Source organism: Accipiter gentilis, chromosome 17 (assembly GCF_929443795.1).
Source record: "Accipiter gentilis chromosome 17, bAccGen1.1, whole genome shotgun sequence".
NCBI lineage: Eukaryota > Metazoa > Chordata > Aves > Accipitriformes > Accipitridae > Astur > Astur gentilis.
In genome coordinates, this window is record NC_064896.1 from 7,235,324 (window position 1) to 7,250,760 (window position 15,437).

At 44.2% G+C, this 15,437-nt stretch overlaps 1 protein-coding gene across 3 annotated transcripts in view; it reads left to right on the plus strand.

Moving 5' to 3' along the window:
* The window catches only part of HIVEP3 (HIVEP zinc finger 3), a 117,204-nt gene that overhangs the window by 57,827 nt on the left and 43,940 nt on the right, over positions 1-15,437 (plus strand). For all 3 annotated transcript variants that reach the window (XM_049820564.1, XM_049820566.1, XM_049820565.1), the window contains one exon: positions 61-206. In XM_049820564.1, the coding sequence (XP_049676521.1) occupies positions 61-206 (146 nt within the window). The remainder of the gene's footprint in view (positions 1-60; positions 207-15,437) is intronic.

The following is a 15,437-nucleotide window of genomic DNA, read 5'->3' on the forward strand; positions in this document are numbered from 1 at the left end:
GTCTGTCTTAGAGTGATTTTGTATGTAATCATTGATTGTTTTGCTCTTTTGGGGAGATAGGTTCATTTGCCTTCGCTCCTTTCTAATGAAGGTCGAAAAGATATAACTAGAGCTGAGAAAGAAGAAGATAAAAGAGGAAAATCAGAAGAAGAGGCTCTTGTAACCAAACGAGGGGAGCCAGTCAGGATCAAGATCTTTGAAGGAGGGTAAGTGTCTCATTTTATTTCTCTTTTTGTCACAGTTGTATAGGAGTTACTGGTAACAATGATGGCAAGTCAGTGAAGGTGCCACGTGGAGGTGAGCAGAAGGCCAGATATAGCTGGATTTCAACTTACTTTCTACAGCCACTGTACAAACCTGGCCCTTGAGATCAGCAGATACTCCGGACTGCATTTTATTTTTTTGAGTTGTCTTTAAGTTAGCAAGCACCTCGATCTCTTTTCTGAGTGGGTGGTTGAGCGAAGACGGCTGAAGAGCACAAATACATCTTGTAGCTGTTTCTGATGTGACAGAGGTGTACTCCATATATTCTAAATCTTTCCAGAGCCTTCTCCTGAAAATTATGTTCCTAATGGTTTTTACCATTATCAGGAGGATCTGGGGAGATCTTTTCTGATGCCTGGGTTTTGGGTGGGAGAGAAAAGAAGGATAATTGTTTATGTGATTTTAATCCCACCCACTCAAAGTAGCTCAAACCAGAATGGATGCAAGATCTAAATTTCATCTTAATTCTCAGGTCCAGGTAATTCAGAGTACTCTTCAGTAATTCAGCACCAGTCTAATACTACTGTTTATCTTAAAAAAAAAAAAAAAAAAAATCAGCTAATAAGTAGCATGTCTGTGGGATACAATTAAAGATCATCCTTCCTGCGTTGCAGAGAGGGGCAAAGAGATGTAAGAAATCCCTTGCAGGATTCATCAGTCCTGCTCTTGCCATTGGGTGGTCTTGTTTTTTGTGTGTTAGAAAAAGGGTTTAATTAGTCAGTGGTTGTGGTTTTCTGCTGTTACCAGTTGAAGTTTGCTTTTATTTTAAAATATTTCATTAGCAGATGATCAAACTAGCTAACCAAAAGAGTAAAATAGTGTTTTGGGAAAGGAAACCTGCTTGTTTGTTCAGGAGAACTCACCTCTCACCCAGACATAGGCACTATGTGCCCAGCTCACGTTTAGATAGATGTCGGCAGTGAACAGTGAATGCAAAGAGCTAAAGTAGTGGCAACCTCTAATGGTTATGACCTGAAGTGATTTAGTGAGGGAGCCAGGGAATGGCAAGAAACCAACAGACTGAGAAATACGATGGGTTCGGTATGTTGCCATCACCCTCCTGTAGCAGATAGGACCCATGGGACTAACTGATCTCCAGGTTTTGTTGCTTTAAAGCCCATGAGAAGCCTCCATTCCCCTCAACTGCATCGTCCCGGAGCTGCAGCCATTTCAGGGGGACTCTTGGACTCCTTCCTAGATGTGATTAAAGAGGCTCAGCGTTAACGTAAATGAAAATCACCCTGTCCCTTGCGGAGCAGCTCTGCAGAGGTTTTTTGGGGAGAGATGCGGTGGTGCTTGGTGCTGGCTGCTCCCCAGCTGCCCCCACCGAGATGAGATGCGTCTCCATGTCCCTGCGCTCACGCGGGGAGGCTGTCTGTGTCCCCAAGCCCAGCACAACGGATGCGGAGTCACATTTTCTAAACGACAGACACAAAATAAAGCAACTTTTCCAACATGTTCTGTGTAAGCCAGCATCAGGGAACGTATTAGTCATCCTGAACGTATGTTATGTTTTATTTTAAAGTTCCTGTAGCACTGACTTAAGGCAGCCGTCCTTCTGGATGTGAGACAGAATATAGTAGCTGTTTAATGCCAAGCACAGGCACTAATGTAACACACCAGGTCACAGAAATAAATTTTATATCTAAATTACATGGCAATACGCACTGCTAAGAGGTCAGGCAGGACAGGCTGTTCTCCTGAGGTGAGGTGCATACCTGGTAGTCCGTGCCTAGTTCCCACAAGGTTTCTGATGTCAAACGTTGAGCCTCAGAGGCTTGTGTCTGTAAGGATATTTTCTTGCAGTGAAGGAACAAGCCTGCAGATGAATCCACAGGGTGCCTAGTGCTTTGTGCAAGATACTAAATGGATCAGACCCCTTTCCTGGCCTTCTCTTGAAAATGTTTTACAAAAAGTGCATCCATTCTCAAGACATTATTTCACTGTCTTTTTTTTTCCCCATAAAAATTTCCTCCTTGTCTCATTTTTCCCCTTATTTATTGGTTTCACATGGTCTGCTGCTGGCTAGACCCATCCTTCCGGTGGGATGCAGTTGGTTTCAAATTTTTTGGAGCCATCCCATGCTTTGTTGCCTCAACCAAGGAGGGAGATTATAAAGAAATTCAAGTGTTCCTACAAAAGGTGAACTTGCTGCAGCTCTTTTAGCTCATTCTTTGTCTCAGTTTTTATATCTTTAGGGCTCTTGCCTTTCTCACTGCCATTTTCAACACTTGCTTTTCCCTCTGTACTGTCTTCTGGCTTCCCCAATCCCATATCTACCTTTCCCACATTGCTACATTGCTTACAGCACTGCCAGGACCAGCTCTGCTACTTTCCCTGCTGCTGTCCAGCCTGCTGCCTAGAATCATATTTCCTGGCTTTCAGAGAACACCAGAGAAGCCAGATTTCATACTTTCATCATACCCACTGCCCATTTTTAAGTAATGAACTGATGAACCCCCCAGAGGGTCTCGGAGCATGCAGGGCAGCTTGGCTTCCCTTGCAAAGTATCTCTCACTTGAAGATGTCTCCTCTTTATCTATGAAAATGGATGGTTGCTTTGGCTGTGTTTACCCACTGGGAATTATTTTGGAAACAGCAGCTTGCTGATTCCTTGAGCCTTGAGGTACATTCATACTTGGGTTTAGGATCAAGACTCAGTAATGCCATGCATGGGGTGTGCTCGGGCTCACTTTCTTCCCTCATCACTCTTTCCATAAAGGATGTCAGTCGGCTCCTGTGGTGCCATCTCAGGATGTGGAGTAGCGGCCACTGGGTCTGTCAAGAGGACCTGGGTGGTGGAGCTGTTCAGCTCCTGTTGAGTTACCCAGCCATTTCAGCATCTACCTCCCCTGGCCTCCTCTGAAGTAGAGGACCTGTAGTCCCTTTGTATTGTGTCTCCGGTTTCTTGGGGACGTGTGTGGTTCTGCCTTGACTTTTCCAGAGTTAACTGTAGAAGGGATACACAGAGTTTTCTGTTGAGCTCCTGTTTAAAGAACAAATTCCTCTTAGACAACAAGTCTTAGGATCACTTCATATGTAATTTTAGCAGTGGCGTTCTACCTGCAGTCCTGAAATTGTGTAAGACTGGATATACCTCCATTGCAACCAACATTCACCCCCTGCCCCATGAGCATACCCCATACACTTGACTGCAAAGGAGGTGGGAGTCATTTAACATCCCACGCACAGGCTGGACGCTGCACATTCTTATTAGATTGTGTTTGGGAGAACCATGCCATTAAGCAGCCAGGTCAATGTTTGTACTCCTGAAGAAGCTAATAAAAATATCCATTGGACTTGTCCTGAGGGATATTGTGGTGGTTTTGAGCAGTGAAACTGATCTTTGAAGGTCAAGCTGGCCAGCACTGCTTCAGGAGAAGTGCTGTGATTCCTCGGTGGCTCTGTGTCACCTTCATCAATCCGCTCTGGTACTTTGGAGGCACTGGGCCCATTTTGAAATCTTACATCATGAAACTGTAGATTGGTATCGACCTGATTTGAGAGTGAGGTTTGTGATGGTATCGTGGTCTTGTCAGGGAAATGTTGCCTGTTTACTGTGCATTAGCATTACCATGATGAAATCTGATAGTAATGGGGTAGTTACAGTCAATATATGTTCTTCTATTTCATAGCCAAACTCTCTGTGCTTTTATGGGCCCCATCAGTTAGCTTATTGCACTAGTTGATTGCAACTAATATGGAAAGCAATATCAAGATATAGAAGGTTAAAGACCACTAACCTTAACTGACATCCCCAAACCAGTGTCATGTAAAATGAAAACTATGTCAAAAGGAAGGCTCTCTTTGGAAAACTGTTCCATTTTTCCCCCTTTTTAGGGAAAAAACCTTATGGATGCAACCTAATGGTTGCAGACATGAGGATCCTTGCATTCACACCTTAAAAAAATACCTCCCCTTCACACCAGCCCATGTGTACAAATCCACACATGACCAAGAAGAACCTATGGTGATGTAATGTAGTATATGTTTTAAGAGAGATGTGCATAGTGCTCTTGTGACCCAGGCTACTCTAGTCATCGGTTTGGTCTGACTCAGATATGAATCCAAGTCCTTCACTCTTTGCCCTCACCAATAAGCAACACAGTTGCAGGTTCACAAGCCATGGGATCTTCTGAAATGGGGTCCTGAACCCCCACCTTAAATCCCTGCTCCCTTGAGCCTGGGAGAAGCCTCTTCTGCCTAGTACAGTACAAATAACTGGGGGTTTGTATGAAGTTTGACAATTGCATTCCCTAGAGAGCCCCAGAGCTGGTGGGGTAGAGGTTGCTGTGTTGCACTACTCTTTGTCTCCATGCTGTGGGGCTGCTTAAGGAATTTTAGGCAGGCAGGAAGACAATGGAGCTGTATGTTTGCCTCACTTAGCCTGTCTAGCAAGAGACTTTCCTCTGGGTTGAAGGAAAACGGAGAAACCTTGGGACTGTTTTATCAGACTTGAAGAGGACTGCTAATTAGTGGATGCATAAGGAAAAAAGAAATTTTTTGAGGGACCCATTAGCTGTATGCAAGCCTCCCTTCCCCCAGCTCTCTTCCCAGTTCTTACTGTTGTGGACTCACTGGGATCTGTGGTCGGCTTTTCCGGGGTGATCTCACTCCACTTCTATGACCGGCCACAGAAACTGCAGCTCCCACCACCCGCTGACACACACCTAATGGAAAATCCCTGGCACAGCAATGCGAGAGTTTTATTACCCTAGAGAAAGCCTCTCTGTTAAACAAGCAAAGTTTCTCAGCATGTAACTCCAAACCCCTGCATCAGACCTGGTTCGTTCAGGGGATTTCCTTTGCTGCTTAGATGAGTTCTAAGAATTCACCATGTTTATTTTGAAAGGAGTCATTTATCCCAAAGACACTAACTTGAGCACGCACATTAGCAGCGAAGGAGGAATCTGAGCAAGCTCTTGTCTGTAGCACATCCAGCTGCTGTGTGCACCAGTGTGAGCTAGTGGCTGATACTCCTTCATCTACCTGCAAACTGCTTGAATCCTGGAGGTGAACTCACTTCACAGCCCCAGGGCAGTGCGTCAGATAGGTATACATCTCTGCAAAGCAGGGCTGGTGTTAAGCAGTAATATTTTACTCTGTACCCTGTTCCTAGATATAAGCAAAGAATTCCTGTAATTTGCATTTTTAAGTGAAAGGGATTTTCCTGAGACTGTCCGCTTTGCACAGGAGGGAGAAATTGGTGTTAAAACTTTTCCGTTAGGGCTAGTGGTGCCACACTGACCACTTGACATTAATTTGAGCATCTTGTGGGGTTTGGTTGCTGGATTTTTCCTGTCTTGAGAAGTGCTGAACAGGCATTGCTATGCTCCATTTGGGCAGCCTTTTGGCTGCACAGCCCTTGTGAAAATCTGGTCCTGCATGTGTCAAGCTGCTCTCTGAAACATGATTTTAAAGTCTGAAGCATTAGCTTGTACACAGGTGTTTATCCTGCTTCTGTAAAGGACCTTTAAAAAAAAAAAAAAAAGTATTTCTTATATGTGGAATTTTTTGTTTGTTTTTCAGATAGGACTTTACAACAAATGGAGAGGAGAGCTTTCATGCCACTGGCTTTGAGGCTACCAGGGACAGTCCTATTGCCTAGGCAGATCCGAAAATTATTAACCAGCTTGTGTTGGGGATGCTGGGAGAAGGGAAGAGCAAACCCTTATTTTGTTAAAGCTCATATGAAAAAAGGCATGTCGTGTTAGATGCTGGCAGCTCTCCAGGAATCCCCACCAAAGTGGCTGGTCTCCATTTCCATCTAAGAGGTTGGCTTTCTGGTGGTCCATACCCACGGAGTTTGGGTAAAGCCCGAAGGGTCACGATGCTCACACTTGCCAGGATCTGTCTTCATGGGTACTGGGGCTGCGCCCAGGCGCCCTGCTCCATATGGGGGGAAGGACAGGCCTCATTTCTCATGCCCGTTAAAAGAACATAAGGTCTCTTTTGAGCACCATACGTTTACACTCTCTTTTTTTTTTCATAGCACAAGCAAAGCACATTTTCTGCTTAAAAAGATAACAATCCAAAGGAGACAAGACACAGGGTGGCAATTTAAGGAAGGACAGGTTTGTGAATTTTACCAATGCTGACAAGATGAAAGGAGGAATTGTTTGAAGAGACAGGTTTGCAGGCAGTGAGAAAGGCTGCTTGAAAGATACATTCTGGAATAGCAGCAGAGGAAAATAGCAGCTAGAGAAAAAATATTTTCAAAATGAAAGGAATATGTGCTTTTTGCTTTGAAGAGCATTGCATTCTTACATTAAAATATATTTCAAAGCTAATCTGAAGAAAAGGATCTATTTGACTTGAAACAAATGCTTTTTTCTCCCTATAATATATCTTAATGAAAATTTGGATTATTTTTTTTTCTTTTTAATTTTGTGTTTAATTAAAAAAAATATTTTCTCCTGGTGACTCAAGGAGTAGCCAAACTGAAAAATCAGTTCTTTTCAGTGGTTTATTCAGGAAATCTTTTCTTGGATTGGGAGCAGCAAGGTAGACGGCAGGAAACAGTACATGGAAGAGGAGGAAAGTAAGAAGTTTGCAAGTAGAGTCAGTGCAGAGAGCAGCAAAGCAAAGGTGTAACTTGCTTGACTCTGCCTTTGGACACCTCAGCCTATCTGCTTGCTTTGAGCCACTGCTGAGATGTGTTAGATAAGAGCCGGTGTGTCTGGGAGAGCTGACAGATTTCCTTTCTGAGGGAAAGAGTGGGACGGCTCTGTAACAGCGCCAGTTCCCAAACCTGCCACTCAGCAGATGGTGCTGCGTGCCAAGAGCTCTTGTATAAGTAACCTTGTATAATATAGAAGTAACCTCGGGTTATTAACTTTAAAACAGGTTATTAATTTCTGTTGGGAGCAGCTTCTGGTTGTATAACCACTACTGATGCTTCATGCAAGATTCCAAATGTTGTATCTTTGGGACAGAGCTCAAGGCTTGAAGCACTTTATATTTTCCTTGCTTTTATGACAGTACATGCAACCTGTGAGTTGATACCTTTCTTGAACATTTCTCAAGGGTCTGTGCAATGCAAATCAGCATCATCACATTCAGTCTACTCTTTGCTACCTCCCTTTGTTTTTTCTCTTATGGATGTGGCTACAAAAAAACCCATTAAATCCTGCATACATTTCAGTCAACTAAGCATGGACCCACTCTCAGTTATCACCCTAGGCCTGATACAGCTGGATGAAAAAATATTTGCAACACATGGACCACTGTGCTCTTCATGCTTTGGGTGTGGTGATGACTGGCTGTGCCTGCATCACCTCCACCTTGGCTCCAAAATGCAGGATGTCCCCATGTGCCTGCAGCTTGGAGCTTTCCTTTAATACCAGCTGTGTTTGTGCTGAGCAGTTCCTGAACATACTGTTCCTTGGCCTCCTGAGCACATCCCAGAGACAGCGAATGGTGGTGATTAGAGCACAAAAGTGTGACTTGGGGATGGTGGACTCATGACTCACTGTGACTCTTGGATAAGTCATTCTCCTCTCTATGCTTCAATTTCCTTGTTTGTGAGGAGGGACATACAAACTCACCTACTGCTAAGCCTGATTATATTATGCCTTTAAAATGTCTTAATATTGCTCAGTGGGAATTGTTAATGTTTCCTGTCCTGAATATCTCATCACTTCACTTGACAAATTGGGTTCACTCTGCAGCTTATTCCTGTTTTCCCAGGAAATTTGACAAGCACAGAAGGATTTAGTTGAGGTTGTTGTCTGGTTTTTGTTATTATTTTACCTAAATTATTTTTGCCTGTATAGCCAGCCCACTTTCTTGACACGTCCTGCTGGCAGGCGCTCATAATGCAGCTTGATGCTAATTTCCCACAGCCAATTATTAAAAAATATTATCTCCAGTTTCCCATTTGACCTTGTGTGGGATGCTCAACTTTCTGCAGGGATTTCTTTCCTAAGTAAAGATCCCTGTAAGCATCCAGCCAGCCCGCCTGTGGGGTTCCCCAGTGTGACATGGTTACAGTGGGACAAAGGCTATGTGTGGTCCTTGGGTGGAGAATGGTACTCCTCCTGAGTTCAGCATTCCCAGTAGGGTTTTCCCAGCCTCTTATTCCACTCACCAGGACTTTTGTCTTCTCTGTGTTACACAAAGACAAGAATTCCCATTTGCTTTCAGTTCAAATAGTAAAAAATACAGACTTAATAAACAGTATCAAGCAAGAAAATGTCTATGATGCCTTACACAGGTGCTTGGGTACCTGGCTAGGGCAAACCTGCCTTGCTATCATTGTGCTGTATCTTATTTGGGGAATGAAGAGTGGTCCAGCAGCCAGGCTTGTCAGTCTACCTTTGTAGCACTAAATGTATTAAAAAGCTACTAATAATTGCATTTGTTCTAGCAATCACTATGCTTATAACACCTTGCAGATCCAAGGATCAGTCCAGGTATATAAAGAGAAGTGGCCCCTGTTCTGCAAGAGAACCATCAAGCAAGTGGGTTCCTAGGGTAGGACAGAGCACAATTTTCCTTCCTTCTTCAGTAGAAAGATGAGTTCAGGTCACTGCAAGCAAAGAGGCAGAAAGCGAGCACTGCTTTGCATGGGGTATCTCTTCTATGCCGTGCCAGAGACTTGTGACCCTGGACATCACCCTGCCTCTCCCTGTCTCAGTCATCCCTTTGCAAAAATGGGGGCAAAGTCGAGGATGACAGTAGTGAGTGTTTCATTTTTAGACCTCATGTCTCTCCTTGGGGATGGTTAGACTGTTCCACGAGTCTGCAGCATTGCCTCTTTCCTGGACCTATGTGCAACTTCATCTCATTTCTGGGACTGAGGTTTGCTCATGAAACCCTGCATGCACTACTCTGGAGTCATTCTCTATAGTGCGGGCACAAAGAGTATTGGGGTCTGAGAGGGGGGAAGATAAACATGGGGAAGATGATCCTGTCATCCCAGGTAGGGGGAGTCTGAGGATGTAACCTGTCTGCTGGCATGCATTTTGTACCAGAGAGTTACAAAACAAAATGGACAAACAGCATTTGGGTCAAAAAGTGTTAGTTAGTGGGTGTTACAGGTCCAGGGCTGTTGATAAGCAGAGCTGTGCATGAGAGATGGGAGAAAACGTGACATCTAAGAGCAGATGAAGGGACGCACAAGCATTTCACAGTGCCTTGATCACACAGGTAAGGGAAAACCAGTGGAAAGAAAGAGTGTGATTTGATCTGACAGACAATTTTGGCAGCTGAACAGAGATAGAGAGAGGTAGAAAATGGTTAGACGGTAAGAGACTGCAATTATCCAAGCAGGAGAGGATCAGGCTGGAAGATCTGAGCTCTCACAACAAAGAGGGAGGGTGTGGGATGGAGAGAAAAATGGTACCAGTTGCTGCCAGCAAAGGAATGAAGAGAAAGAGAGGATGAGGGTCAGAGATGATCTCAGGATAGGGCAAATGACATACTCATAGGAATGGGTGCATGCAGGTACCAAGTTAATAACACTCATGTTGTGCACATTTCCGAGGTTGAATATGCCCTCAGTTTTGTAAGACTAAGCATTTTTTTGCAGTTTAATAAAAGGCAAGCTGGACACTTTCCTTTGTCAGGGGTTTGAAAATGATAATGTAAAAGAATCTGTGTGAAGTCCTGAAGTAAGTCTGTGATCACCTGGGCTGTCCTTCTGCATCTTGGATTCACAGGAATGACACAATGTCTTATTCTGAGCCGCTGTTTGATATGGGCCAAATGTCTGGAATAATAAGCTCTCCCTGTTAGCAGACTATTTATGGGCTTGTGGCAAACATCAAGATTATAGGGTTTTCGCTTTATTGATTCAGTGACACAATCTCTACAATTAATTCAGTGGAAAATTTGAGAAGGCAAATGTTTTTACCAGGTTTACTTAGGATTAGCCAGTTCTTAACATCTGCATATCTAGGCAGCCTGTCCTATACAGAAATGTAATTTATAGAAGCCCTTTAATAGATTCCAAGTACTGTGCAATCAATTAGAAACCTGATGTTCAAATAGACAGATCCAGACCTGACTGCTTATTACTCAATCCATATTCCACTAGGTAAATGGCAGGAAGATGACTCTGAGAATATAATTCTGAATGGGCTTTTGGGGACTTCCTTTTCTGTCCCTTTCTAATGATGAAAACATTACTTTTGAGGGGACAGGTCTCTTCTCAAGGCGGATGTTAATCTGATTCCTGTTTGGTGTTTGTTTGGTTTTGGTTTTTTTTCAATCTTCCCAAATGTAGTAGTTGATTTTCAATTCTCCTTAGTATCGACTACCAGAGAATCCCAGTGATGACAGATGGGATGTGAAATTCTTGGGAACATTATGTGTGATGAAAATGATAGAGGTCTGAGATTAAAGTGTGCCTAAATCATATTTTCAAAAAATGACATGCATTTGGGAGCATGAATCCTATGAAATCAGTCTGCTGACTAGGTATTTCACCTAGAGAGAGACCATGTCCCTGAGACTGGGAATTAAGCACTCCCTGCTCCCAGTTTGGGTTCCAAATTTTACTTTTGGAAAAGTTTTACTTTTTTTGCATAATTTGGAAGTGAGCACACAAGTCATACTGATGGTAAGAATGCTTGTAAGAACTGAGTAAAGCCTGTTACATCCTTAAGTAGTGGGACCGTGAGAGCTAGACTCGGCATTGGAGAAAGATTATCCAATTCTTCCCTGTTTGTTGCTGGAAGGAGAGCAGCTTAGCTTGTGTGCTTTGTCCTGATATAGCCCATGATGTAAGTGGATCTTTGATGGTTATGAATATCATCGTTCATCTGCACCACTGAGGGAGGTGCAATGCCATGGAAGGAAGGTGAGATCATTCCCTCTCATGGGACGCTGCTGGGCTTGCTGGAGCAGGGAGAGGTTTGAGAGGCTGTGGGACGTGGCAGGAGCAGATGGAAAGAAGACCAGTGGGACCAGAGGGAATGGGCAGAGTCTGCTGCTGCTCAGAAAGCCATCAAGTTGCTGGAGGCAAGGATCCAACTGCAAAGATGTCGTGGGCAGGGCTGCATATAAACTTTTTTTTTTTTTTTTAATATTCCATCTTCCCAAGTAGCTTTTCACTATTTAAAAGTTAGGTGTCCAATTTTTTATGATAAAGACTGTTTACCTACTTTTTAGTTTTAGTCTTTTTTTGAGGAGGAGATCACTAGGGACATAGTGCAGGCAGATGCATCTTAAACCTGTAGCCAATCTGAGTCCCATGATCTCTGGATCATGAAGTGCTATAAGGTGGCTGCCAGCCCAGCTCAGTTTCTCCAGGATGGAGGAGTGGGGAAAAGCTGTGATTACTCACTGCAAGTGTTTTAAGTCATTTCCCTGTCATGAAGGACCTGCTGCTGCTCAGATAGTTACACAGAATCAATTGAATGAAAAGGGAGGGTGGGATGGGGTGTCCCTCTTTAGAACCATGTGAGAAAGTCATGCATATGCATTGAAAAATATGAATCCCAACTAACTGTAACTGCATGCTTCTTTGTGTCTAGAACCTCAGACAAAAGGCAATGTGACCTAATAAGATATTTTTGCTGCTCTGTTTTGCAGCTTGTGCTGGTGTAGAGATAAGACAAGAATTACAAGATTTTTAAAAACTGGAAGCAGGTGAGATTACAGGTAGAGTCTTAGCTAACTCTCCTGATGATGTTCACCTGGCATCTGTGCATGGTGGCTTGGTTTCTTGGAAGTTCATGTGTTTCTGAATGCTTGGGTGCTGTTGTCTCTAAACTTCATTCAGGACTTGGTATGTCAAACGCAGGGAAATAATCAGATGTGTGTAGCCAAGTTTTTGTAAACCTTTCTGGTTTTTGGGTGCTTTGGCTTCTTGTAGACCCCGGACATGATTGAACTGGTTTGTGTAACTCTTGGTTGGGTTAGCAGCACAGTAGCAGCGCTTTCAAAGAGCAAGTATTTCTTGCAGATGTTTTAGATCAGCAGTTAAACCAGTGGTTTTCAATGTTTGTGAATTTCTTGCCATTCTTACTTAAACAAACTATTTGATGGCAGAATTATGTGGTTTTCAAGGTTGCAAGAGGCTGAGCACTTACGCCACTCTTCTGAGATTCAACTGTATGTATTTCAATCCCCTTACAAGACCAGAGAGCGCTTCCAAGCATGGGGTTATCTGCAAAGCGTTGGTCTGAAGTGTGCCAGAGCTGCCTGTGCCTGCAAGCTGATTTTGATAAAATCAGAACCATTCCCAAATGTGAACTGAGCAAAGACCTTCATTACTAAAAATACAGCCCTCTGCTTGGCAGGAGAGCTGCTGTGGGGTGAGAGACCTGGAGGCTGTCAGGTAATTGGAGTTAGTCACTGGGGAGGGATGCTGTACTGCACGAGGTCCCTGCGTCAGGTGTCATGGGGGTATAGTGCTGCTAGAGAAATGCAGTAGGTAAAAGAGAGCCTTGGGGAGTTCAGGCTGAAGATTGATAAGTTTTTCACAAGGAATCAAAAAGACCGAGTAATGTTTGCTGCGTGCTTACTCAGGCAGTGTACCATGTAGGGGGGGAAATAATTTTTTTGCATAGCTCTGTTATTGCCTTGGTTTGTGGATATTTTCCTTCTTTCCCAAAATGGTATAATGTTGAGAACTGCAGTGAGATCTCCTATGTATGTGGGAATGTAGGGTCACAGTGCAAATAAAGGATAATTAGTCTACTTACCCAGGTTGTGAATGGCTTTGAGTTTTGGAGCTGAAACATGCTAGTTTTGCTGCAAAGTATCATTAATAACAATAATTTATTATGAATTCAGCTCCTCATGTGTAGAATCTTGAGTTAAATTTGATGAACTGAAAGCTGAGCTCATCACTCAAAGAAGGACTTAATCTTCCCAGGTGCTGAGTAATGGGCAGAGCTCTCTGCAGTCATTAAGAACTGTGGGTATTTGTGCCTGTGCAAATTGGACCTTTATGTGAATATCACTGTATGAGTTTAATAAGCTCACCTGCAGCATCCAAGAGAGAAAACTGTGGCCCTACTGCATGGTTGCACCATTAATGCTGATGGTAAATTCAGAATGCGCTAATACATTGCAAAGAGTACTTGCAGGTGGCAGCAGCCTACGAAGACAGAAGAGCTCTGGGAGATGCCAGTCCTGTACTGTGAACATTTGCAATCTGCAGCTGGGCTTTACCAACAGAGAAAGTCACTGTAATTTCTGACCCTGCACCACCGGGCCATGGTGCTTCACTGTTGCGCAGCACAGCAACTCTCCAGGGTACCGTGCCATAAAACATGCTTGGGTCTCTCTGCTGAAGCTTAGGGAGTTTTTATTTCTTGCAGTGAAGAGCAGCAAATTAAAATAGTTTCTACCTCTGCCTCCCCTCCTTCAGAAGAGGATTTCATGGTCCTCCTTGTCCTGCACAGCCCAGAAATGCTGGAGAGCAGAGGACGTGTCAGCAGTAACGGCAGCCAGTTATTTTTGCACAGACAGTCTCTGTGGCCTTCCTGCTGTCTCTTAAGAAGTGTGAGTCGTGTCACCAGAACCGCCGAAGCCTCCAGCAGCCAAGGTCACATCTGGAGCAGTGGGTTCGTGAACTGTGCCTGGGATCAGATGGCTTCAAGTTCCTCTGCAGATGTCCCCATCAAGGGAACTCCCAGCTGGATGGTGATCCCATGAGTGCTGGTGGTTGTTGGCAGCCTCCTACCATTCGATGTTTATCTAAAAGAGGGGAAGATGAGTGGTTTTGAGGAGGAGTCACCTCGGATTCTTGCAGGATTTAGTGTCGCCTTGTCTTCAGACAGCAGCATGTCTTCCAGCAGAGTCTTAGCTGGAAGCAAGGCCACGTGTCCCGTATGAAGACGTGCACATGAGAGACCCCCAGAAGCCTGCATGTCACTCCCTGGCTTGGGAGAAGTGCCATAATCATAGGATAAGCAAGGATGGCTGGTTTTGTAACTTTCTGGAGATAAAAATGAATATATTTTGGTCTCAGCAAAACTGAGCATGATATACTGGCACATTTGACAGACTTCCTTGCACACATGCAAAATATAAAGAGTTCTAGGCAGGGATTTATGTGATGTTTCAATCTTTTTCTTTTAAAGGGAAATATCTGGAAGTGTTAGTGCAGAAAGGAGTTTCCTGAAATACATGGAGAATGGTCTTTACTCCCCTGGATGTAACACACTCCGAGGAGGTTGGGTCTTGTCTGCAAGCCATGTGCTGTTGAGCTTGTCAAGATCCACTTCCAGGTGGCAGCTCATCTTGAAGGAGGGACTGGAGATCTCTTCCCCATTCCTTGGGGGTTATTCTGGCTCCCAGCACCCCAGCCTTTCTACTGGGTGGGCAACAGTTTCTCTAGTGGCAGGACAGGGCTGCAAGCTGCATGCCCTTGTCACATAACTGTTCCCTCTGTGGAAAGGCAGCACAGGTGATGCAGCCTGACTTTTTTCTTCTCTGATGAACATGTGCAAAACCAGCAGCTGTAAATAGGATAGTGCCACCAGAGTATTCCTGCCTATGGAGTATTCCCGTCCGCATGGCTAATTTGGCCTGGGTAGGCAGCTTGGAGAGGACTGAGGTGAAATGAGGGGAATCCTGCCCTAAGCATCAGCTCAAGTTCAACCTGGAAAAAATGTGCTGCACTGCAAGTTCTCTATCCTCAGCACCTTTGCATGATTGCACTCGACAACACCACCTTCCCGCTGTTATCTGGGGAGCTCTGTCTCTGCAGGGCTTTTCCCTGGTACATTCAGGCTGTGTTTGCACTTTACCAATGCTTCAGGCACAGCTCTCGCATATAACCTTTCCTGTCCATGTATAGAAGCAAAATTCATCAGACGCTCATCCAGTTCTTTTGCTATATCCTATTCTGCATGCTGACAGTGGCAATCTGGGTCTGTCTCCGTGCATTTTGGAAAATAGAAGGAAAAAGTACTAATTTCCCTAGTGCTTTGTCCACATAGAGCCCTCTTTGCATCCTCTTGTACTGCCTGCTCACTCCCTATCATGTCAGACACAAGCTGGTGTCACTAAGAAGATGCTCCACAGCTCAGCACCACCCTACCTGTTGTCTCTTTTTGATCACAGAAATGTCATCTCCTGCCTCTGAATGGCAGCAATGCTCTCCACTCCCTGTGTATTACGTTTTCAAACCCTCCCTGTTGGAAAGAGCTCTCCGAAAACATCTGCCAACCTTCTTTTTCCTCCTTCAATTCCTCTACTCTGAGATGTCTACA